This window comes from Lutra lutra, chromosome X (assembly GCF_902655055.1).
Source record: "Lutra lutra chromosome X, mLutLut1.2, whole genome shotgun sequence".
Lineage (NCBI taxonomy): Eukaryota > Metazoa > Chordata > Mammalia > Carnivora > Mustelidae > Lutra > Lutra lutra.
In genome coordinates, this window is record NC_062296.1 from 71,343,422 (window position 1) to 71,367,853 (window position 24,432).

At 36.1% G+C, this 24,432-nt stretch overlaps 1 protein-coding gene across 1 annotated transcript in view; it reads left to right on the top strand.

Annotated features, from left to right (window-relative positions):
- The window catches only part of DMD (dystrophin), a 2,124,834-nt gene that overhangs the window by 581,693 nt on the left and 1,518,709 nt on the right, over positions 1 to 24,432 (top strand). The window contains 2 exon segments of the mRNA XM_047715765.1: positions 10,307 to 10,495; positions 11,392 to 11,573. Coding sequence (XP_047571721.1) covers positions 10,307 to 10,495; positions 11,392 to 11,573 — 371 coding nt within the window.

The window sequence follows — 24,432 nt, forward strand, 5'->3', positions numbered from 1 at the left end:
ATTACTTCTTCCTTATCTGTTCTGTGTTGCACTAAGAACAATAACACAATGGAAGCGATTTTATAAAGGTTGAATGGGAAGGGGTGATGCTGAATGTTAATAAAAAGTCTGTGTATATTATCTTTGAGCCTTACAATACTCTATGTTAATACTGTCATATCTCGGGGCGCCTGGGTGGCTCAGTGGGTTAAGCCGCTGCCTTCGGCTCAGGTCATGATCTCAGGGTCCTGGGATCGAGCCCCGCATCGGGCTCTCTGCTCAGCGGGGAGCCTGCTTCCTCCTCTCTCTCTGCCTGCCTCTCTGCCTGCTTGTGACCTCTCTCTGTCAAATGAATAAATAAAATCTTTAAAAAAAAATACTGTCATATCTCTTTGCAGGTGTGTACCAAGAATCTGAGGTTAAACTGCTTTGTCAAACACACAGTACTTAAAAATTCCAGAGCCCCAGGAATTGAACTCAGGTTTATCTTACTTCAAAGTGAGGCTGACTTGAAGTTCCCTGAGGGCAGGTACTGGTTCTCTGTACCATGATGCCTTTGAGACATTGCTACATACAGGGCAGGGATGGAGCCAGGGAAGGCATTGAAATTTTGTTAGAAGACACTAGCTTGGGGGCACCTGGGTGGCTCAGTGGGTTAAAGCCTCTGCCTTCGGCTCGGGTCATGATCCCAGGGTCCTGGGATCGAGCCCCGCATCAGGCTCTCTGCTCAGCAGAGAGTCTGCTTCCTCCTATCTCTCTCTCTGCCTGCTTCTCTGCCTACTTGTGATCTCTGTCAAATAAATAAAATAAAAATCTTAAAAAAAAAAAAAAAGAAGACACTAGCTTGGACATGTAGTAGAGTGCAAAAGCAACCTGCTAGGATCAGTTTGAGGAAGAGAGCTTGGTCAGAAAAGAGATAATCAAGTTCCAGATTCTGTGAAAAGAAATGATTCTGTGAAATGGAATGAGGATCTTGATTCCATGAAAAGGCATGAGATTTAATATGGGAAGCAAATAGATTATAGGAGATGGCAGAGTGCAGCCTGGGGGTCAAAATCAGTCTGCACCTGTTTTTTTTTTTTTTTTTAACAAATAAAGTTTTATTGGAACAATCCCAAGCTCATTCACTTATATATTATCTACAATTGCTTTTGTGCTACAGTCTACAATGATAGAGCTCAGTAGGTGCAACTGGATTGCAGTGGGATTCAGTACTGAAGATACTCATTATCTGGCCCTTTACAGAAAAATTTTAAGGTTTAAGGATCCTTGGATTATATAATAGGAAGAATAAGATTCTCCATTAAAATATTAAATGAAGAGGTTAGGACAGTGTAAGTGTAGATAAGTTTGTAGATTTGGGGATTGTCTAATGTGATAACTTTACATTTAGTTAAGTATATACTTGTTAAATAGTTAAGAATACTATAAATGATCATTTATGAAATAAAACAAAAATACGTAACAACAAATTTTCTTTCATAGTTTACTGTTATATGTGTTCAAGCAAACTATAAATTTTGGGGGGTACCATTTAAGTGTCAGTGTATTTGGTTAATAGTTTTCATTATATATATATGTGTGTGTGTGTGTATGTAATATATGTATATATTACACATATATAGGGAATAATGTGTTTTGTAATTATATATACACATTGAAACATATATATATTTATAACAAATATATATATATATATACACACACCCACACACACACATAGCAGAGCATGCTAAGCACAATATAACATTTCTGTGAAACATTCTGTAATAGTGAAGAAAATCAGCTTAGCTGATCTTAAAAATGAAAGTCAAGGGATAGGAATTGTAGAAGGTTCAGGGTTCAAACGGTGGGTTTGGCACATGTCTTCCTTTAGAAAATATTGATATTACTTTACTTTTTGCTCATCTTCTGTCTTATAAGGGAGTCTGCACCATCACATGGGCTGTATCACATTTCTGCCTTTTGTTGTTCCCTTCTTCAGTGTGATCTGTGTGATATCAGTCTTTGTCTTACAAGCATTATTCTAAACTCTACATTTGATTCCTGACTCACTAACATTATGGGACCCAGGTATTATTTTTTTAGTGGTTTCAAAACCATTGACTCTGAAATTGTGGAAGTGAAGAAAAGAAAAAAAGACATAGATAATTTTTCAAGGCAAAATTTATTAGCCAAACTATAAGCTGAATGGAATGGCTTTGACTATCTCTTATCAACTTTTCCTTTTAGCTTTCTTTAAATGGACTCATCTTATATCCTTGGCATAAGACCACTTGTAATACAGTTGCCATTTGAAATTGAAAGCCTTGGGGCACCTGGGTGGCTCAGTCAGTTAAGTGTCTACCTTCAGCTCAGACCATTAACCCAAGGTCCTGGGATCAAGCCCTGCCTCAGGCTCCCTGCTCATCGGGAAGCCTGCTTCTCCCTCTCCCTCTCTCACTCCTTGTGTTCCCTCTCTCACTGTGTCTCTTTTTGTCAAATAAATAAAAGCAAAAAAAAAAAAAAAAAAAAAAAGGAAAGTGAAATCCTTCCCAAGTGACTAAGGAGATTTGAGTTAGAATATTAGTTCAATAACATTTCTTTTTGGTGAACCTGAGCTATAACTTACCCTAATAATTTTATTATGTATTTGTTTGTTTTTATTGAGATGTAATTATAATATAACATCATATTAGTTTTAAGTGTACACCACCTGCATACAACATAATGATTCACAATATTGTAAAATGGCAACAGTAGTTTATTTAACACCTATCACTACACAGAGTTACAGATAAATTATATATATATATATTATTTTACTTTTAAGAAGTCTTACTAAGATATTTTATGGAGATACTATTTCATAGATTCTTTATTTTTTAATTTAATTTTATTTAAATTCAATTCCTTAACATAGAGTATATTACTAGTTTCAGAGATGGAGTTCAGTGATTCATCAGTTGCGTATCACACCAATGCTCATTACATTACGTGCCCTTCTTAGTGCCTGTCGCCCAGTTATCCCATCCCCTTCCATCTCCCTGTTTCATAGATTTTGAACTTATTTTCTTCATTTATAGAGATGTATCAAATTGTGGTAAAGATATGTATTTGTAATCCAATCAAGTTGGTTTGAAATCACAGAAGAGCAAATGAACATTGTGAGCCTTGGCATATTCTTTAATTTTTCTGCTCCCACTTTCTCACCCTGCTATGATCTGTCCTGCTGATTTGATGTGGTAAAAAAATGATATAGTGCACCTTAAGTACCTAGCAAATTGACTGACACTAAGTACCCAATAAATAATAACAGCTGTTTTTATTGCTTTTATAAATGTTGTTGTTGTGATTGTTATTTTAATATTGCCTTAACAGCAGACCATATTTTTTTTCTAAATCCTCATTAGGGCTTAATGTGGAACTGAATTTGAGACATAAGCAGTAATAAAAATCATCTCTTTAATGGTATGATTAGATTGAATGTCATGTACAGTGTTGCATGTTGGATTAATTTCTCATAAATCACTCTGTAGTCATTTTTTTATACTTTAAATAATACTCTGGTTTACATGTTATATCTCTGGGGAAACACAGTGGAAATGTCATGAGAATTTTTCCACATACTAATCCTGGTTCCTGTGAACTATTCTCCTGTTATTTAGTAAAAGAACCACTTGGCTATCCCTCTGTAATCCTTTAGCTTTTAAATAATCTTTCACTGAAGAATAAAAAGATTATAGACTGCACCAAAAAATTCACCATCCATGCATTGAATTGACTCTATAAAAAAGTATGACACATTTAAAGGGGCTATGAGGTAAAATTTTCAAATGTTCTTGAAGTGTTTATACATTCAAGAACAATAAAACTGTTTTTATCCAGGTTAAAAATCCTTTCACACTTTAAAGTTGCATTTGGGGAAGTTGCCAAAATAGATTGGTTTCAACAGAAATATAAAACTACTGAGTAATAGATTGTGCCCTCTGGAAACGTCCCAGCTATTTTTCTAAGAGCTTTGTGGTTTGCTGGATTGCTGGTTTCACTACCTATATGTAGCCATTTGATGACTTATCTCAGTTTGAATTGCCAAAATCGTGCTTCTAAAAATACACATAACTCATTCAACTGTGTTTCCTCATAAAAGGCATTTGCCATTTCAATGAACATTGGTCCCCAAATACAGGCATTGTGGAACATTTCTTGGAAACTAGAATGTGCTTAGCATTTTATATGCATCATGTCATATAATCTTTTAACAGTCCTATGGAGGTATATTTTTATTTTCTTCGTTTGACAGATGGGGAAACTGAGATGCCTAGAGGTTAAATAACTTACCCAAGATCAGAAAAATAGTAAACTGGGTTTAAAAAAAAAAGTTATGCATGGAGTAGTGACAAGGCTGTTGCTCTATATTTTATTATAGCAGTTTCTGTCACTGGAAATCAGTTTCCAGACGTTTGTCCTAGACATTGCAGGATTCACATAGATTCATTTGTCTTCTCTCATTACTTCATTTTCTCCTCTCTCCTCTTCCACCTTTATGCAATAGCACCATCTTCACCATCTTAAAGGAACATAGGTGACAAAATCTGTTAAGTCTTCACGTAAAAATGCAATCATTAAGCCTCTGAAGTCTGTGGGTAATGTTGAATAAATTTAATGTTCTTAATGCTGAAAACAACCAGAATTGTTTCATCCATACATTGTTATGCCTCTCATCTGAATCATTATTTTCCCAATGTACTGCAAAGAAACATAAACTACTGTGATAAAGACAGAAATTAAAATAAGATTGAAGCCTGGGGGGGGGGAATAGTTCCAGTTTATGATACTGGCATCTTCCTTCATGAAATGATTGTTACCTCTTCCTTATGCACAGATGGTCTATGAAAAGCAAAGAACAAGTTTCCTCGAAAATTTTCTTTGATGCCATTGTATGTATGAACTAGCCACCAGGTTAGGTGAAATATGAAATACTTTGGAAAATAATATGTATTTTGAGGAGCTGAAACCAAAAGTGTTAGCCTCTCTACGTATCTCTAAGTTCTCTCTTTGTTGGCGGAGGTCATTGAGAGGACATGACTGCCTGTTGACCCCTGAGCTGGACCATGGCAGTTGGAGGCCCTTTGTCTCTTCACACCCTCCCCTGACCTTGGAATGTGTATTCCACTTGCCTTCCCCACTTCTAGAGCTCCTCCAAGGATGCACCCTTGAGAAAGTGATTTAATGTTGAGCCCATCCGGACAGTATATGTGACTGAACATTGTTAAGGTCTCTATATAAACAAGACTTGTATGTAAGTTCCCTTGCTTATTAAACTTGCCATCTATAAACCTGGGGTGGCCTACATCTTTATTTGGTCTGTCCCAACCCTCCACATTTGGGATCAATTTTGGATTACACCTGGAAAGTTCTCAAGGGGCTTGGGAACCACCATTGTTAAAGGTGGATTTATAAAGAATGTGTTTTGTTCCATGGGTTCTACTGAAAATGTGCAAAGGTGAAATTCAAGTACATTTCTTCTGTCATGGGTTTTCCTATACTGAAATTCTTGAACTGTTTCCAATTTTGTTTCATGAACTACAGAAAATGATATTTTCATCTTGATCTAGAACATATATATCAACACATAGATATGTGTATCTGAAATAAAAACTCACAAAACAATATTAATCCTTAATATAAATGACATGGACTTATTTGTTTTATTTAATTTTAAATAGAATATTCCTGGTCATGACCCATTAAATATTCCTTAACATGCCCCACTAAAATGATTTCATGAATCACTGATGGATCATGACTAACAAATTTGAAAAGTAGTGCTCTAGACAAAGAAGGAATTACTCAGAGCCCAGCTGACAATTTTGACCATAATCATGTATATATGTAGAATTGAATTTATAGATGTAAATAATGATTAATTGAGTTATTTGTGTTATTTTACACAACCTATTCATGCTTGAATTTAGCCTTAATAAGGCTGTCTCTGCAAAGTTTTTGTTTTATGAACATCCTCAAACAAAACTTATAGATTCAGAATTTATGAGCACTAGAGATCATGTCCTTGACTATAAAGATTTGACTTTTAAAATTGTCTCTAAAATTTCAAGCCTCTGTAAATATCAGTAAATCATGAAGTGTTTATTTTATTTTATTTCTATCGAAGTGTGGTTGGCATACAATATTATACTAGTTTCAGGTATACAACTGGTGATTTGACATTTATATAGATTATGAAATGATCACCATAATAAGTCTAGTTACCATCTGTCACCAGTGTTATATTATTGACTGTATTCCCTATACTGTACTTTACATCCCTGTGACTTATGCATTTTATAACTGGAAGTTTGTACCTCTTTGTCCTCTTCACCTATTTCACCCTCCTTCCCTCCCCATCCCTCCCCAATGACCACCACCATTTTGTTTTCTGTATTTATCAATCTGTTTCTGTTTTGTTTTTTAGATTCCACATATAAGTGAAGTCATACAGTATTTGTCTTTCTCTGTTTGACTTATTTCACTTAGCATAATACCCTCTAGGTCCACCCGTGTTGTCACAAGTGGCAAGATTTCCTTCTCTTTTATGCCCGAGTGATATTCCATTGTGTATATATGTCACATCTTCTTGATCCACTTATCTGTTGATGGGAATGTTTACTTTTCTAATCCAAATCATACACTGGGAAAATGTAGTGGTGTGTTACTTGAGCAATAGTGTTGTTTACAGTTGATCATTTCAAAGAAGATAATTTGAAATCAAGATCATTAATGATTTTTAGAACTTTTATGTGGGAGTTAGGTTGATGTTCAAGTTTCAGAAAGGTTTGATTTATTTGATGTTTACTCATAGAAGTTTTTTGGATCACTTTTTTTCCTATACTAATTTTCTGGTTTTTGCAGTCGGACCAGTGACTTAAGAAGGTAATATTGGAGCAGGTTGTGTTTCATAATGGTTCTTATGTATATAAGAATCCAAAAATAATTACAGTTATCATGCACTTTATTGGGTTTTTGCACAAGGTCAGACATTCTGCTAAACACTTGATATACTCTTCTCCAATTCTTACCACAGTCTTTTTAGGAAAGTGTAATTGCTCCTGTTCTGCATAGAAAGAAACTAAGGCTAATGATGGGGCTAAGTAACCATCCCAGGGTAACAAGACCTCAGGCCAGAGTCAAGATTCAAACACTGACTGCCTCCCAGCCCCTGGGTTTTACACCCACATTCTACTGTTCATAGTAATAAAACACCCATCTCCTCTCACCTGTAACCCAGAGGAGTCAAAATATCCAGAATTGAATTGCACTTTTTTTTTTAACCTACTCACAGGGCTGGCTACATGATGTGCAGTACAGTGAAAAATGAAATATAGAACCCTTTGTTCAAAAAGCAGGAAGGAAAGAGCTGTTAAAATTAAAATATAAAGCTGTTTCCTTTATTCCATGGTCTCTTTTTCTTGACTTGCCCTTGTGTTTTTTATTTGCTGTTTAACTTCAAACTGAATAAAGAAAATTAAAATTTTAAAGTATTAGCATGAGTTTTACTGCTCATTGTTATATTGTACAATTGCAGTTGTAAATACAAATATAAGACCATGTAACTCATGCAGAATCACCAGCACTACACAATTTGTATTTTGTAGCTTATATGTGCCTCTGTATTTCATTCTTAATGTGGAAACGCTGCACAACTAACTTAGCTGTTTTTATTTCACTTCTTGATGGGTGCATATCCTACTAATATTGTCTACTTTCAGCATTCAGATGAGGGAGGATCAAAAGGACAAGGAACCATGGGTTGCCCTTTCCCTTTCTTTCTCTGTCGTGAATTTTAGTCTAAATAGTTGGCTAATACGGGAAAGAAATATGAGTAAGAAAGGATATCGAAGGGCTCTTTGGTTGTTCCTGTTTTCTTGGAACTGTCTCTGCATTGGAGGCAAGTTCTGGTTCACACAGAAAGCACAAGTTCCCGGGGTTGTTAGTGCCCTCACTCATTCACTTACCTTGCACTCGCCTCTGGTGTTGTTAGATCCCCATATGTCACGTGTCTACCAGCATTCTCTGCCCATGGAACATCAGCAACACTATATGCAAATAGGGGTGAACACACATATTGTACTTACTTCCTCTGCACACGTGCACACTTTGTCACCTTATTGAACTTCACTTATATTACCCACTTTCAGAGATAAACTTATTAAGGATTTTAAGGTGGCAATGTCAAGAAGCAGATAAAACAAGCAAGGTGTCCTTCTGAGTCTTGGGTCACCACACAGCTTCTCAGATTGCATAACCATGAAGCTGGTCCTGTTATATACATGTCCCAGGCTACCTTTTTGTGACTTTTCTCCTCTTAATGCTGACTTCGCTATTTATTACTAATAGTACTTAGGGGTGGAGAGAAGAGATACATCATGGAATCTGTTCAGATTCCTAAGACCTTCAGAAATTTGCCTTGACCTTGAGGTGGGCCCATGGGGATAGCTCTCTCAGGGTACTTATGTTCTGTGCAAGATAGTAGAGTTGGGTGATTTTGACTTAGGATGACATATTTCTGTCAGTTCTCTACAAACAAATGAAGAGTACATCACTTGATGAAAATATTCCACCACATGCTGCCGTATGTCTTTTCATCTTATTAAGTCCTTACTTAATAGTAGAAGAAATTTATAATAATAAAGCTTTCAAGTTGGGGCATTTATCAGAAGAGCACCGTTAGGTTTTTGCTGGCAGCTCAGTGGGATAAGGCCCAGTGTTGGGAGGAACTAGAAATTCAAAGCAGACATGTCAGAGGAAAGCCATCTAAAGGATGGATCTTTTCCTAGGCACAATCATGCAGTCTTCCAAGTAGCTTCTGGTTCTTCTACCCTGTATTTTGTTTCCTTTGCAGAACCCTGTTTGTTAGGGTCCAGTGTTTGCTTGCTCTCTTTGGGGGTGTACAGAAGATTCCTCTCTGAATATTTCTCCAATATCTTTGCTCTGCTTAACTGTATCATCAGTTTGTCTCTGTCCCTTACTTCAGCAGAAAACCCTCTCGAGTGCAGTCTTCCTTAGGATTTTTGAAGCCCAGCTCCCTACCACGAGTGTATTTAACCTAAAGAAAAATTCATGCATATTTTATTTCTTGCTAAAATTCTGACCATTGACAATTGCCCTAATATTAAAGCAGCAGACACAGAGGCTGTCCTAAGAGTTCTCACCTAAAGAAAAATTCATGCATATTTTATTACTTGCTAAAATTCTGACCATTGACAATTGCCCTAATATTAAAGCAGCAGACACAGAGGTTGTCCTAAGAGTTCTCTCCTGTCACTTGGTAGTACTGCTTCCATAGTTTGGGAATCCCTTCTGACATACAGCCAGGTTTAGAGGTCAGTATTCCATCCTGGAAACTACCCTACCCTCTCCAGGTGATTCTTCCAAAGTCTCCATTACTTGGCTTGAGGGGAGAAGGTACAGACATGCATAGTGCTCTAGCTAGTCCATAGGAATCTTTTCTCATTAGTTTTCTCCATCAGTCTCCCTGCTTCTTCTACACCTTTGAGCTAGGTAGTGGACTGAGGATGGTGGGAATGGAAAACCGGTCCCCTATTAGCAGTGCCTTCAGAGGTAGCCTGGATCTTCTTTTTAGAATCATGGCCACTTTGTCTCTGTTGTTCTCAGCTTCATGGTTTCTAATGAAACGTGGAAGCAAATACTTCATATTTTACTTCTCCTAAGATGGTGTCTTGCTACTGAAACCATGGTCTTCTGGAAATAGAAGCTTAATTTATAGAAGTCATCATACTATTAGAAATTTCAGATGTGCGAATGAGGCATTTCTCTTTAAATTTTACCTTCTTTTCCCACTAATTTTCATACTGATTACTTTTCTGCTCTTTAGATCTTCAGAAATATTTCATTCCCATCTCTTGGGAAGACGTGTTTCCTTTAATACCATCGCAAAAATCTGTAAAAATACCATAATGCCAATAATACGTATATGTAAGGGAATGAAAATATGAAGTGAGGAGAGTTACATATGGATGAAAATTAGTAGTGTTTAAAATATAACATGAAGAGATGATGTATTAATTCATTCCTTATAATAATCCAGAAAAGCTTTAATAAAATATTAATTTGAAGTAGACTTTAACTGCCATTTAAGAATTGGAGTGTATATTTGTGAGACGTTAAAATGCAGACTGGCTCTTGTATGTGCCTGCTGTTCATGTCTCTGATAATGCAAGTGGACATTTCTAGCATTTTAAATATTTCATTTGCTTGATTGTATAATGTATTAGAACAGTCTGTAGAGATACTAATTGTGTAACACCCAATTTGTTTTATTGTTCAGCATTTGGAAGCTCCTGAAGACAAGTCATTTGGCCGTTCATTAATGGAGACTGAAGTAAACCTGGACAGTTACCAAACAGCTTTAGAAGAAGTACTCTCATGGCTTCTTTCAGCTGAGGACACATTGCAAGCCCAAGGAGAGATTTCTAATGATGTAGAAGAAGTGAAAGAACAGTTTCATACTCATGAGGTAAAGCAAAACATTGATTGATGAAACAAAGCTCATGACTTGTCATAATGGCAAGTCTCTCTTGTTATCTCAATTACTCTATAAATCCTTATGATTTGGTAATTCAGTTTTTATTTTGAGATGAAAACTAATAAATATTTATGGGCATGGGATTCCATCAGCCAGCATTTGAAGTTCTGCCTTGAAGAATGACACTTGAAGTTGCTGAGATTTGATTTTTGCCAGGGACTTATGCCAGGTATATGAGAGCCTAGCTCACTTTTCTTGGGTCAAGGCAGTGCTAAGATATAACTTACATTCCAGAGTGTCCATGTGGTATCAGGCCGTACTACGCATGGTGGGAGACTTTTCCTGAAATGACATACTCATTTGCTTTCTGCCCCTTTCCTATCCTGTTTTCTGCTACTTTGGCTCTTTTGTGGGTCTCCCCAGGAGATTTGACTTAGTAAGGCACTTGCACACAAATCCCTATATCAGGATCTGCTTCTCTGCAGAAGTTGACCTAAGCTAATAATTGCCCTTAATTCATATTAAAAACAGTATTGGGGAGCACCTGGGTGGCTGAGTCAGCTAAGTGGCTGCCTTCAGTTCAAGTCATGATCCCAGGGTCCTGGGATCGAGTCCCACATCAGGCTCCTTGTTCAGCGGGCAGCCTGCTTCTCCTTCTCCCTCTGCCTGCCACTCTGCCTGTATGTTCTCTCTCTCTCTCTCTCTGTCAGATAAATAAAATCTTTAAAAAAACAGTATTGGGTTTTGTTAAATTACAAAAAATGAAAGCCTTTTACTGGGAATATAATTTAAATGGGCTACAAACTTAAAATTGCAAAAAAAAATAACATTCAAAACTGTAAGGATTGATCTAAAGTATCAACTTTTGTCACCTCTTTCCCTGTCAGGGGTTCATGATGGATCTAACATCCCATCAGGGACGGGTTGGTAATGTTCTACAACTGGGAAGTCAACTGATTGGAACAGGGAAATTATCAGAAGATGAAGAAAGCGAAGTACAAGAACAAATGAATCTCCTAAATTCAAGATGGGAATGCCTCAGGATAGCTAGCATGGAAAAACAAAGCAAGTAAGTCTGTGTTTTTAATTCCTAAAAATAGCAAGTTTTTGAATCTTACTATTATTTAGATGCAGTTTCTTGTTTCAGTTGGGATTCTCAGTTGGCTTCCGAGGCATATAGCTCTTTTTTTTAGGGATGTTTTGGTTGGATTTTTGTGTCCATTTCATTTTCTTTTTCACTTTTGTAATTAATGTGGAAATGTTGGGTAGAACGATCATTATCTACAGAACTCTGCTTTAAAACTTGCCAAAACTGGGGCACCTGGGTGGCTCAGTGGGTTAAAGCCTCTGCTTTCAGCTCGGGCCATGATCCCAGAGTCCTGAGATCGAGCCCCGCATCGGGCTCTCTGCTCAGCAGGGAGCCTGCTTCCCCCCTCTCTCTCTGCCTGCCTCTCTGCCTACTTGTGATCTCTCTCTGTCAAATAAATAAATAAAATCTTAAAAAAAAAAAAAAACTTGCCAAAACTGGTGTCATAGATAACATTTTCTCAGTTTTCTCCAAAAATTAAAATGTGACTCTGGAAGGCATGGAAGTATAAACGGGAAGCCATGCACATAAAATCACCTATTAGGTACAGTTGATAGGAAATTTCTCTTCTGAAGGAAAAGCTCTCAAAATATTAAATAGTTTCTCATGTCTTTAAGGAAATCCTCTTGAAAAAAACTGTTTCTCATCCGTGTTCAGAAATCCTTATGCAACTACTGTATGGTTGTGAATTATCTTAAGAATATATATTGGCTTTATCAAAAAAGAATTTTTGAGACATTTCTGGAAATGGTGTGTTTCTTCTGAAGGTAACAAGTAGATCTCATCATTCTGGATGTGTTGCTTTGATTTATATTGTTAGGTGTGTGTATTCATGTAGAGCCTATCGAGACAAGATAGATTTATTTTTAAATGAAAAGAAATGAAGTGCCAACCGTGGATTTGAATACATTAAGCTAAAGGAATTGTCCAAGTGCCTTAAGTTTACTTAGCTATTATTTATGAAGATTAAAAGCTTTAAAATAGGACCAAAGAAACTCATTAGATATGCTGGGAAGATTGCTATTTCAGTACTAAATTATAATGTGACAATACAACAGGGAAAACACATTTTTAAACTCATGTCTTTTGAAAGAAAAAATAAAGCCTATATAGGATAGAATTTTCACAAATATTGGTATTCCAAATCAGGAGATACTAGTCTATATATCCTGACATTTTCCCTGCTGTGATCATTTTTATGATGGCAGCAAACCCTGGAAGTGAGAGTTAGACCAGCTGTATTAGAATGCGCAAATCAGCCCTGTACCCATGCCCAAGGGTCAACTGATTCATTACACCCACTTATCATCATAAATTATAAGATGTAGAACCTCCTACTTGTGGTCACATCCCAAATTTCTTCAGGTTACAGCTTCTATTTTTACTAAGCTATGCAACTTAAACAAAGTAACTTCAGACAAAATTTGCTTTTCTTTAAAATCCCACAGGGAAACCACTGTCATCTCCTTCCTACCTTCTCTTTTTCCATTATCTTCTGCAGGCTAATTATAGCTGTTGTTCCTCAATCCCTGTTTTTAAATAAGACTGACAATATGGCATCAAGTGTCCATACCAATCAGTTAATGAATTGCAGTTTGAGACTGAGTTACAATGAAAAGTGAATTCAACCTAAAATTAAAATCGCCAGTTTTTAATGTTTTAAAAAACAGTTTAATAAAAAATAAAAAACCCATCTTGAAGGGATATCTACCATTAGATGATAGATGACAGCATAGATACACATACATGGACAATAGGACACACAACCATATTTATACACATGCACACACGTGTATATATATATATATATATATATATATATATATATATATATACACATACATACATACACACATGCATATATGTGTGTACATGTGTGTATGCATGAAATTTCCTCACCCCCTTCCTGCTGGAGGATGGAAAAGCTAAAATGGCGACATCAGTCCTTAGTTAAGCTTGACATCCAAAACAAGTTTGTCTTGAGGGAAGATATGGGCACTTTGGTTTTAAACACTTTGTTTTGTGTTTAAGCTTTTGGAATGATTATTAGGAAGGTAAGGGCATCCTCTTAGTTGGCATAGTTTTTGCTAAAACACAAATTTGAAAATGAGAAACTAATAGGGAGCCACTTGTTACACGTAGTCTTTTCTGGACAATTTGTTGAAATAACCATACACAAAGTATTGTTTCCCAAAGCAAATTCAGAAATCTTTTGTGAGCTTGTAAAAGTAACTCTCTTCCATACCACTTTCACTAACTTTGTGTGTCTTCATGCATAAAACCTATTAAATTCTAAATGAGATAAGCCATTACGCAAACTATGCTGGACCTGACTCTTAATAGATTTTTTTGGAGGAACCAAAGAGCTAATTATGACAATAGAATGTCAGTATTTAAAAAAATAATCATCATTTCATGCTTTTACAAATTGTTACCCGTTCACTTTCTATTATCACGACCATATTGATGACTAGCTTCATATGGAACATCACCTGCTGTTTCCAAAGCTATGTAGGAAGGCATGGTAAATTGCTAGTAAACAAAAATGGATCGGTCTACATTTTTTCATCTCCTTTGCAAAGACAGAGTGTGGCTAGACCCCATCGGAAGCCATCATCTCTGCCTAAGCCTAGCTTTAGTGATGAGTGGAATGATAATTAAGGTTTAGGCATATGAGATATAACTGAAGCCATGCTAGAATTTATTTATTTTTTTAATCAGAGGGAGAGTGAGCACAAGCAGAAGGAGTGACAGGCAGAGGGACAAGCAGGCTCCCCACTGAGCAAGGACCCCCATGCGGGACTCAATCCAGGACCTTAGGATCATGACCTGAGCCAAAGGCAGCTGCTTAACTGGCAAAGCCACTCAGGTGTCCTTCCGTGCTAGAATTCTTAAGTTGCAATCTCATAGCAAATGTAAATAAAAAACTAGTTGAGAATACAGATAAGCTTATAGCTAAAATCTGTGACTATTTACATTTGACAATTATATATATTATCTACCAACATATCTGCCAGCAATAATAAAATCATATTTGATATATATGCATTGATATATATACACACACATCAATGCATATATGTATATATATATTAAATTAATATATATATTAAATAGGTATATTTATATATATGCAAAACTCTACACACACACATATACACAAATATGTGCAAGTATTAATAAACATTAATGGAGTGCTTCAAGATATCAGAAACATTTCCAGGCACTAGGGATATAGTATTTAGTCATAAGAGATTAAGTTGCAGATCTCCTGGAGCTATGGGGAGGCTGTCACAAAAAAGAACACAAGGGGAAGAAAGGAAGGAGAAGCATCTCTGTGTCACAGTACCTTTTAATTTCTTTAGAAAACTTATTCCTATCTGATATTAGCCTTTGTGATCCAAGAATATTATTTCCAGGGTGTTGCCATTTAACTTGAATTTGAATGACAAGAAAGAATGACCATTTGTAGATGAGAAGAGTAACATTTTGGGCAGAGGGAACAGACAATGCTAAGGCCCTAAAAGAGAAACAACTAGCTTGTTAGAGGAAGTGAAAGGTCAAGGTGAATGGGGAGTTGCATGTGGGAAGGTTACATGGCCAAGGTATAAAATGGGATTAAAAGAAGGATAAAGGTCATCTCTTATATGGCATTGTCAGGGTAAGAGATAACGGCTTTGAGTTCTAGCATAAATGCAAGAAAAAGCCATCAGAAGGTTTTTTTTTTTTTTTAAGAGATAGTTTATTTATTTATTTATTTATTTATTTATTTATTTATTTGAGTGAGTGAGTGAGTGAGTGAGCACAAATGGGAGTGGCAGAGGGAGAGGGAGAAAGACTCCCAAGCAGGCTCTGTACTGAGTGCAGAGCCCAACATGGGGCTCAGTCCCACCACCATGAGATCATGACTTGAGCTGAAACAAAGAGTTGGGCACTTAAACAACTGTGCCACCCAGGTGCCCTCCCACCAGAATGTTTTAAGTAGGGTGGAGACAGGTAAAAGAAATATCAATAATGACACTAGAAGAAGAGAAGCCAGTTAGAAGGTCAGTGCAGTGACCCAGATAAGAGGTGCCAGGTCTTTAATATTGGAGTATATTCTGTTTTCTTAGCCCAAGAGTTAATTTATAGACTATTCCTGTTCTATTTATTTTAGTTCCTTTTTTTTGCCATTTTAACAATCAGGATCCTTTTGCCTTATAAATAGATATCCTTGCCTCATGCACATAGATGTTAGCTATTCACAGGTTGCATCTGGGAAATACTATTTATCCCACAAACCATTAACAATTATCAAACAAAACAAGAAATTTAAACAAATCTATAGTGAGCTAACAAAATACTCCTATTTATACTTTACTTTGTCTCATAGATATGGTCTTACTTTCTTAAACATCTATTTATGTGAACTGGTAGCATACTTCCCCTCTGTGATTCTTAGTTACTGAATGATGCAACAGCAGCACTTCTGCTGTGTACCTGGCACACCTCAAAGAGATACTGGCTGAGATAGGGTATGAAAAAGTAGATTGTGAATGCAAAAGAATTATAAAATGCAAAGAACGATCACATTGTAAATAAGATGGCTAGCCACTTGCTATTTAATTGTACCATTGTGGTTATTCTTTGCCTAATATGTATTTTTCACTCTTTATCTCCATCTTGTTCTAATTCCTCATTCATTTTTTTCCCCAAAGGATATGATTGAGGGTGTTTTCCCTGGGTTAAGGGAACATGTTCAGGGTGATTGAAATTAGATTTGAAGTTGAAATTTTACAATTGAAACACTTAGAAATATGCTTTATAAAGAAATGTCAGTATGAATGGATAAAGATGTAATACACACACACACACACGAATATCACTCAGCCAGCAAAAGAATGAAATCTTGCCACTTGTAGTTATGTGGATGAAGCTAGAGTGTATACTGTTAAGTGAAATAAGTCTATCAGAGAAAGACAAATATCATATGATCTCACTCATATGTGGAATTTAAGAAATAAAACATATGAACATATGGGAAGGAGTGGAGAGGGAGAAAAGGAAATAAATTGTAAGAGACTCAATGACAGAGAACAAGTTGAGGGTTGATGGAGGGAGGTAGTGGAGGATGGGCTAGATGGGTGATGGGTATTAAGGAGGGCACGTCTTGTGATGAGCACTGGGTGTTGTATGTCAGTGATGAATCACTGAATTCTACTACTGTAAACTAGCTAAAAATTTTTAAAAGTCAGTAAAAAAAAAAAAACAAACACACAGACGCTTCTCTCTCATTTCTTCCTCTTTTTACTCCATTTCCATTTGATTCTTTTCTAATTTTTTCAACTACAATTCTGATACCTTCATAGATACGAATTGATGACAAAGCTAATATGGTAAAGAAGTTTGTAAAGATATCTCTAGCCACACACTACTTTGACACCAACATGCTGCTATTGGTCCATTAAAAATCTATACAACTAATGAATCGTTTAACACTACACCAAAAACTAATGGTGTACTATATGTTGGCTAATTGAACATAATAATAAAAAAATCTTTAACAATGTTTATGAAATTGGAATGAAAGAACTAAGTGCCACTGATTGCATAATTAAAATAATGAAAACAGGACACTGTCTCTTGACCTACTCAAGTTGGAAACCTTAAGGAGAGGAGGTGAAATAATTGTTGTTTTGATTCATTTTATGCTGCAGAATACCCTTTGGGTGGTGGGAGGTGAGGGAGCGAGAAGAAAAAGACAAAACTTCCTACTGTGCAAGTGCAAGAAGGCAACTGGCACAGGGACAACAGAAAATCTTCTTCTCTATGAATAAACTCATTAATTTGATTGAAAAATGCAACCTGCAGAGAGAAAAAGAGATTTACTGACATTTCTACAAGGACTCATGAAGATAAGCACAGCAAGTTCCATCAACTTCTCTGATAATTGTGGTTAGGACATGAAGGGGGAAAGTAAAGTCTTTGTGATGATGGGGGAAGAAAATGAAAGCGAGTCAGAAAGGAGGCCATGTGAAGTTCTGTTCTGGTTTCCATGAGCAGGAGGAGAGATATGAATAGTATCTGGGTAACAATACCAGCCATAACATGGCAAATCATTGTGAATCACCATCCACACTTTGGCGAGAAAAATATGTCTAAAAAATCTGGTTCATCTTTTTTTCCCCACATGTCTGTTCCAGTCTTGAAATGAGATGACATACATGAGTGATGAATAAAGCAGAGGAGATGCTGAATAAATGGTGGGTGGGTTTTCTTCCAAGTGAAGGAGCTAACGTATTGCATATATGAATATATAAATGAATGAATGAACAATTGAATTAATTTCTTCAGGTACTTCCAGTCCAACAAATGAATTTGTTACAAAGACTGTTTTAACAACGTATAATCTCAAATCCCTACATGTGATTTTATATCACTGTTTTGTTAATTCATTTTTAAATTCTTCTAGTACTGTTAAAATGAGAATTTCTTAGAGATCCAGGTGGTTCAAGGAACAACAGGACCAACATCACCTGAGAGCTTATTAAAAATGCAGAATCTCTATCCTCCCTCTGATCTACAGAATCAGAATCTGCAATTTAGCCAGATTTCAAGTGATTCCTAAGCCCATTACAGTTTGAGCAGCACTGATCTATTTGAAACAATTGCAAAATAGTATAAACTCATACTCCTTCTTTGTAGACCACTGCTTTTAATATTTCTTGTTCCAGTTTTCCTATTAACTGAGGGGCCAAACATTTTAACTACTTTCTTAGAAGCTCCAAAAATGGTGCTGGGTGATATCTCATTTAATCCTAAAATGTTGATATTATCTCATAGGGGTGACTAATGGAATTGCAAGATTCTTGTGAAAGAATGTACAATGGAGGAGACAATGTGAGAGTACTGACAATTTCTGGCCTAATAAGCAATATTCAAATGAATATAACTGGCTGTCACAATTCTTTCTGTAAATAATGTGCAGTTAAAATGTGGAGAGTCCTTGTTCAAATAATAAAAAGTATATGACTTTTACAGTTAAAATTACAAATAGGAAAGCCCAATTTCTAGAATTGATAGAAATAAGAGTAGAGAGTAGGATTTTTTGGAGTGATGTTTTTTCACAAAGATAAACAATGGTAATTAGAAAACAAAGTTTAATCATTCATTCATCTCTCTCACCAATAATTCTTATCTACTATATCCCTAGCATGTTCTGGATACTGGGGAAGTATCAGTGAACAAAGCAGACTCTCTTTATTATGAAGCTTGTATTCTTAGTGGGAGGACATGGTTACAAAACATTTATAACATATCAGATGGTGATAAATGATAAAGGGAACAGAGGCAGGGGGTAGATTTGGAGAGGAAACGGTGTGTGTGTGTGTGTGTGTGTGTGTGTGTGTGTGTGTGTGTGTGTGATGGTATGGAGGTAGTCAGTTAGGGAAGGCCTCTCTGGTGAGATAATGTTTAAGGAAAGCCCTGAATGAAGGGAGGGAATAAGCCATGCAGGTATCTGGGACAAAGGCAAACAAATGGAAAAGTCTGGAGGCAGGGGCATGCTGAGCATGTTTCAGAAACTGTGCGGGAGTTGACAAAGAGAAGAATGATGTCATTGTGATTTAGGACAAAAAAATGGTTCAAATTAATAAGACTTTTTCAATAGGAATGGATTTTATGGAAATTGGCATTTTTATCATCTTAATTCTGATATTTCTGATTGGGAAAGTGTTCATGTTTTTGTATTATATCTCACGTTTGATGGATAATTAAATGATACCAATTATTCATTCAAGAAATATTTATCATGTGTCTAGTATATGCTAGGCTCTATGCCAGATGTTAGTGACATAATTTTTGCATTTGAGAGTAGGCTTCCCTTGCCATATAAATGAATGTGATCTCTGAGTGTCAACATTCCCCATTCCTACTCGGGATAATTTAAAGTATCTTCCAATCATTGTATTTAATAGTAGTCCTTGGTTTGTGATGACATGTGCGTTTCTTCATCCACTTTGTGAGTATTTAATCAGGAAGATTGAATTGAGGTTTGCCATAATGTATTTGCCACAAAAATCTTTTGCTTCCAGCCATGAAGCTTCTTTATTATGTTACAGTGACTCTTGAATTTATGCTTTCAAAATGCAAATGAATTTGTTTGCATTTTGAACTTTAATCTTGCTCTGGATAGTTGAAGAATATCAATAATTAAACTGCTGTTGAGTTATATGGATGGAGGAATAAAATAGATCAGGATTTTGAAAATAATAGGGCATTTTTGTTGCACAGAATTCTTTTTAAACACAACACTATTTCTCACATTCCATTCAGTGAACAAATAAATACAAATACACATTTAATTTTGAGGGAGGGTTGAAATTTTATTTTTATTTCTGGTTGTTGGAAGAGGAACTTGGTGGGTGAATTCTTTCAGAAATACTTATTGTTAGGTTATAGACTAAAAACTGTGGCCTCCAAAACTAGGTTGCAGGGGGTAATATAGTAGTAACTTTCAGAATTAGTGGAAAAATTTGAAAAATGTGCATGTTCTGTTCTCCTTACTTTCTTTTCTGGCCCAAGATAGATGTCAACATACAGAAAATGGCAGATGGTGGTGGTGGAGGGAGGGGTGTAAAGGTGGTAGGAAATAGGTAATAATGATGGTAAAAGTTGTACACATTTGGGATCATTGTTTTTATTAGATTCTCGGTTTTAAACCGTCTATTTCATAAGGCATTCATTGAGCTTTGATAAATGTCCCAAACCTTGAGAGTTGAAAACTACTAATGTGCTTCATATGGCCCATTCATTACTGCCATACAAAAAAAGCCTTTACGTATATTTTTGTACATGCATTACTGAAACTTCACTTTAAAAAAAATCAATATTGCTTTACAATTTGAAAACAATGTGGGGTTTTCGGTTTGTTATGCTTTGCTTCAAATGTGTCATATTTTCTGAGCCTTATGTTTAATGAAACATTGTAAATATTTAAAGTATCTGGTCATTTATTTTACCTTGTCACCGTATGTTTGAGGGAAACTAGCTCTCGCTGTATTATGGTTTCTAGCATTAATGAAAACCTCATGCTAAGAGCATTGGTCTCAATAGTAACAACTATACTTTTCATTTTGGTGCGAGCAGAGAAAAAAATTATCCATTAATAACAATCTCTGTAAGATCCCATGAAATGACCTTTTTTCCCTTCTATTTTTATGTCTTGATAATCACTGATAAAAATGAAATGAGGAGTAGATGTAAAAGTCATCTCTAAAAAAATCACATTCATATAGTCAGTATGGCATGATGGTGAAGTAGACCCCAGGGCCAAACTAACTGATTCCCACTTTCCCACCATCCCTCACTTACCCCTTCACCCACATGTAGCTTTGTGTCCCCATTTGTAAACTGTGGCTAAGATGAGTTCCTGCTTCATTAGGATTAATTATAGCAATAGTTCTATTGTCTGGCACATGATAAATATAATTTGTTATTCATACATACAATTATATTTAAATGTCCCAAATTGTGTAAGGTTGGAACTACTATTTTAGTAGGTAATTTACCACATATATAGTATTTTTCATTAATAAATAATTCAGGGAAGATATTTTTATGTGTCCTAGACCTGTCTCCATGTCATCCTCTTGCCTCTGGTTCATGTTAATCCTGATAGTCATGCTGCCTGGGCTCAGCTACCCAAACGTTTGCTACTTGCGAACACCCAAGGGCTGAAGTAAAAGTTATGCCTGAGTCCTGAAAACGAACACAATCATTTTCACCCCTGGGTGTTCACTGGGATCACCTGGCTGGACATAAATTCCACTAATTCACATTTCTGTGATAGTTTTAATAAAAACATGATGTGTAGACGTCACCTTCATTGATCACTTTTGTAATAGATTAAATCAAACAAGAACCCATACAAGGGGGTTAAAATAACTACATATTTAAGTATTTATCAGCATTCCCAGAACATCTAGTTGTACATAAACAATTCTTAAGCCAACATCAAAACTATGTAATCTAGTCACTACACCCATTTGGCTGAGATTTTCAGGCTAAGTGTTGGAATAAGTAAATAAATTAATTTTGTTTTTTATCAGTGTGATTTTAGTTACTAAATGACCTGCATTTGAAAGTAAAAAGTGCGTTCAAAATTAGTTTCTCTAGTTTATACTGGCAGCCCTCCCTTAAATCAAATATATAGGTTTTATTGACAACTTAAATCATGTGATTGTATTTTGCATGTATAACATGCTAATTGAACATCACTGGGGATTCTTTTGTAATCTATAAATTCACATTAATATTTCACCTCTTTTCATTTGTTGTGTTTCTTATTTGAGAATTACATATAAGCAAGTAATTATGAAGTCTGGGAAATGAGGCCTGAGAACCGATCTTAATAATTTTTCATTGTAAGTCCCTAGCATTTGTGAAGTCTGTACTTTTACACATTTATTAGTATAGCATCTAGCATATGATTATTTTTTTATTTTTTTAAAGGTTTTATTTATTTATTTGACAGTCAGAAATCACAAGTAAGCAGAGAGGCAGGCAGAGAGAGAGAGAGAGAGGAGGAAGCAGGCTCCCTGCCGAGCAGAGAGCCCGATGCGGGACTCCATCCCAGGACCCTGAGATCATGACCTGAGCCAAAGGCAGAGGCGTTAACCCACTGAGCCACCCAGGCGCTCCCATATGATTATGTTTTTATAAGTATTTTTATACATCTTATAATGTATTTCCATAAAGCCCAAGAAACACAATTTAGGCTATCAAATACAGGCTGAAATTAATGAAAACATGTACCATTTTGACATTTATAAATTTGTGTAGAAAACCAGAATTTCAGAAAATGCTATTCATATTTATTGCTGAATTCCTGAACTTGGGATATCTCTCCTTATAAATATTGTGTGACATAATAAAATGTTATGAATAAAGACTGCCAAGTAAGGAGTCCTTCCTCTTGTCAATCTCATTGTCTGTTGGTTTAGACCAATGCTGTCCAATATTGCAGTCACTAGCTGCATGTAGTTATTTAGTTGTAAATTTAAGTTATTATAATTACGTACGGGTAAAAATCCAGTTTCTCATTTACACTAGCCATATTCCAAGTGCACAGTAGCCACACATGGCTAGTGGCTATCGTATTGGATAATGCAGATATACAATATTTACATCATTGTAAAGATCTATTGGGCAGTGCTCGTTAGAGTACCTCTATAAAGCAGACTCTGTGTTTGCAATGATTTCCTTCATGTTCATAGAGACATGTTCCCACAGCAGGGTATGAGGTGAGAGGTAGATCATTAGTAAAATTATTGGAATTATTTGGAAAATGGTATTCCCTCAGATGCTTTTTACTGAAGCTAACAACCCAAATCCAAGTAGCTTATACCATCGCTTCTTAAAGCATGTTCCATGGACCGGCAGCACTGGCACGCCCTGGGCATTTGTTAGGCCCCTCCCCAGACAGATTATAGGACATATTCTCCACATGATTTATATGCATATTAGAGTTTGGGAAGCACTGGTTAAAACAATAAGGATGTCTTTATCTTGTATTACGATACAACCATGGGTGAGATAGCTATAGGTTAAGTCAAATGACCCTGTTGTGCCATCAAAATCCCAGGTTCTTTCATTTTTTTATTGGAACATAATAATAGTGTTATATGAGTTTCGGGTATAGATTAAATGATTCAACAATTCTCTACATTTCTCAGTGCTCATCAAGCTATGGCGTGCTCTTAATCCCCTCACCTATTTCAACCATCCCCTCACCCAACACCTCTGGCAGCCAGTGGATTTGATTTCTGTATTTAAGAGTCTGTTTTTTGTTTGTCTCTTTTCTTTTCCTTTGTTCATTTTTTGTGTGTCTTAAGTCAACATATGGCTGAAATCATGTGGTATTTGTTTTTCTCTGACTGGCTTATTTCATTTAGTACCATACCCTCTAGGTCCTTTGAATTTATTGGTTTTGCAAGCTTCCCTCTGTCTTCAGCCAGTTTTACAATTGGAACTTGGCTGCAGCATTTCCCAGTGTCATATCCTGACATGCTTCTGGCTCTGGATTTTGTCAGGACTGTCTCCTGTCTAGCACTAGTTTATTCCAGTTCCACTGTTCTCCTCTCTCTACTGCCAATCATGTATTTATGCTTCCTTTTCTTTTTGCTTTTACAGCCCTTTCAAAATGACCACTTGAAAACCATAAAATGAAACCAAGAAAAATGCAAATTCTTTTCTTGCCTATGGATGATAGATTTTTCTTTTATGAATTTGACAAATTTCCCTAATTTATTTGCATCTTTGAAATGTTGGTTGGAAATGTAGAATTTCTTTCTTTCATTTCAACAATATCTTTATTGTATTTTATTTTAAAGATTTTATTTATTTGTGTGAGAGAGAGAGCGTGTGCATGCGAGCGAGCGCACAGAAGGAAAGTGAGAGGGAGAAGCAGACTCCCTGCTGAGCAGGGAGCCTGATGCAGATGCAGGGCTCAATCCCAGGACCCTGGGATCATGACCTGAGCTGAAGGCAGACACTTAACCGACTAAGCCATTCAGGCACCCCTCAATAATATTTTAAATTGAACAGTCTCAAAGTATCATTGTCATGGAATGAAAGCTCTTATATCAGCAACTTCATATGACCCAACTGAATGCAGCCTCTGATCCATAAAGAAGGAAGATAAGTCAAAGTTAAGAGCATGGATTTGGGTGACAGATAGTTGAGCATTTAGATACTGTCTTAAGTTGTCACTGAGACACCTTAGGCAAATTCTTTAAACTTCCCCAAATCCATTGTCCTCAGAAATAAAGTAACAGTGGTATTACAAGTCAATCATATTCCA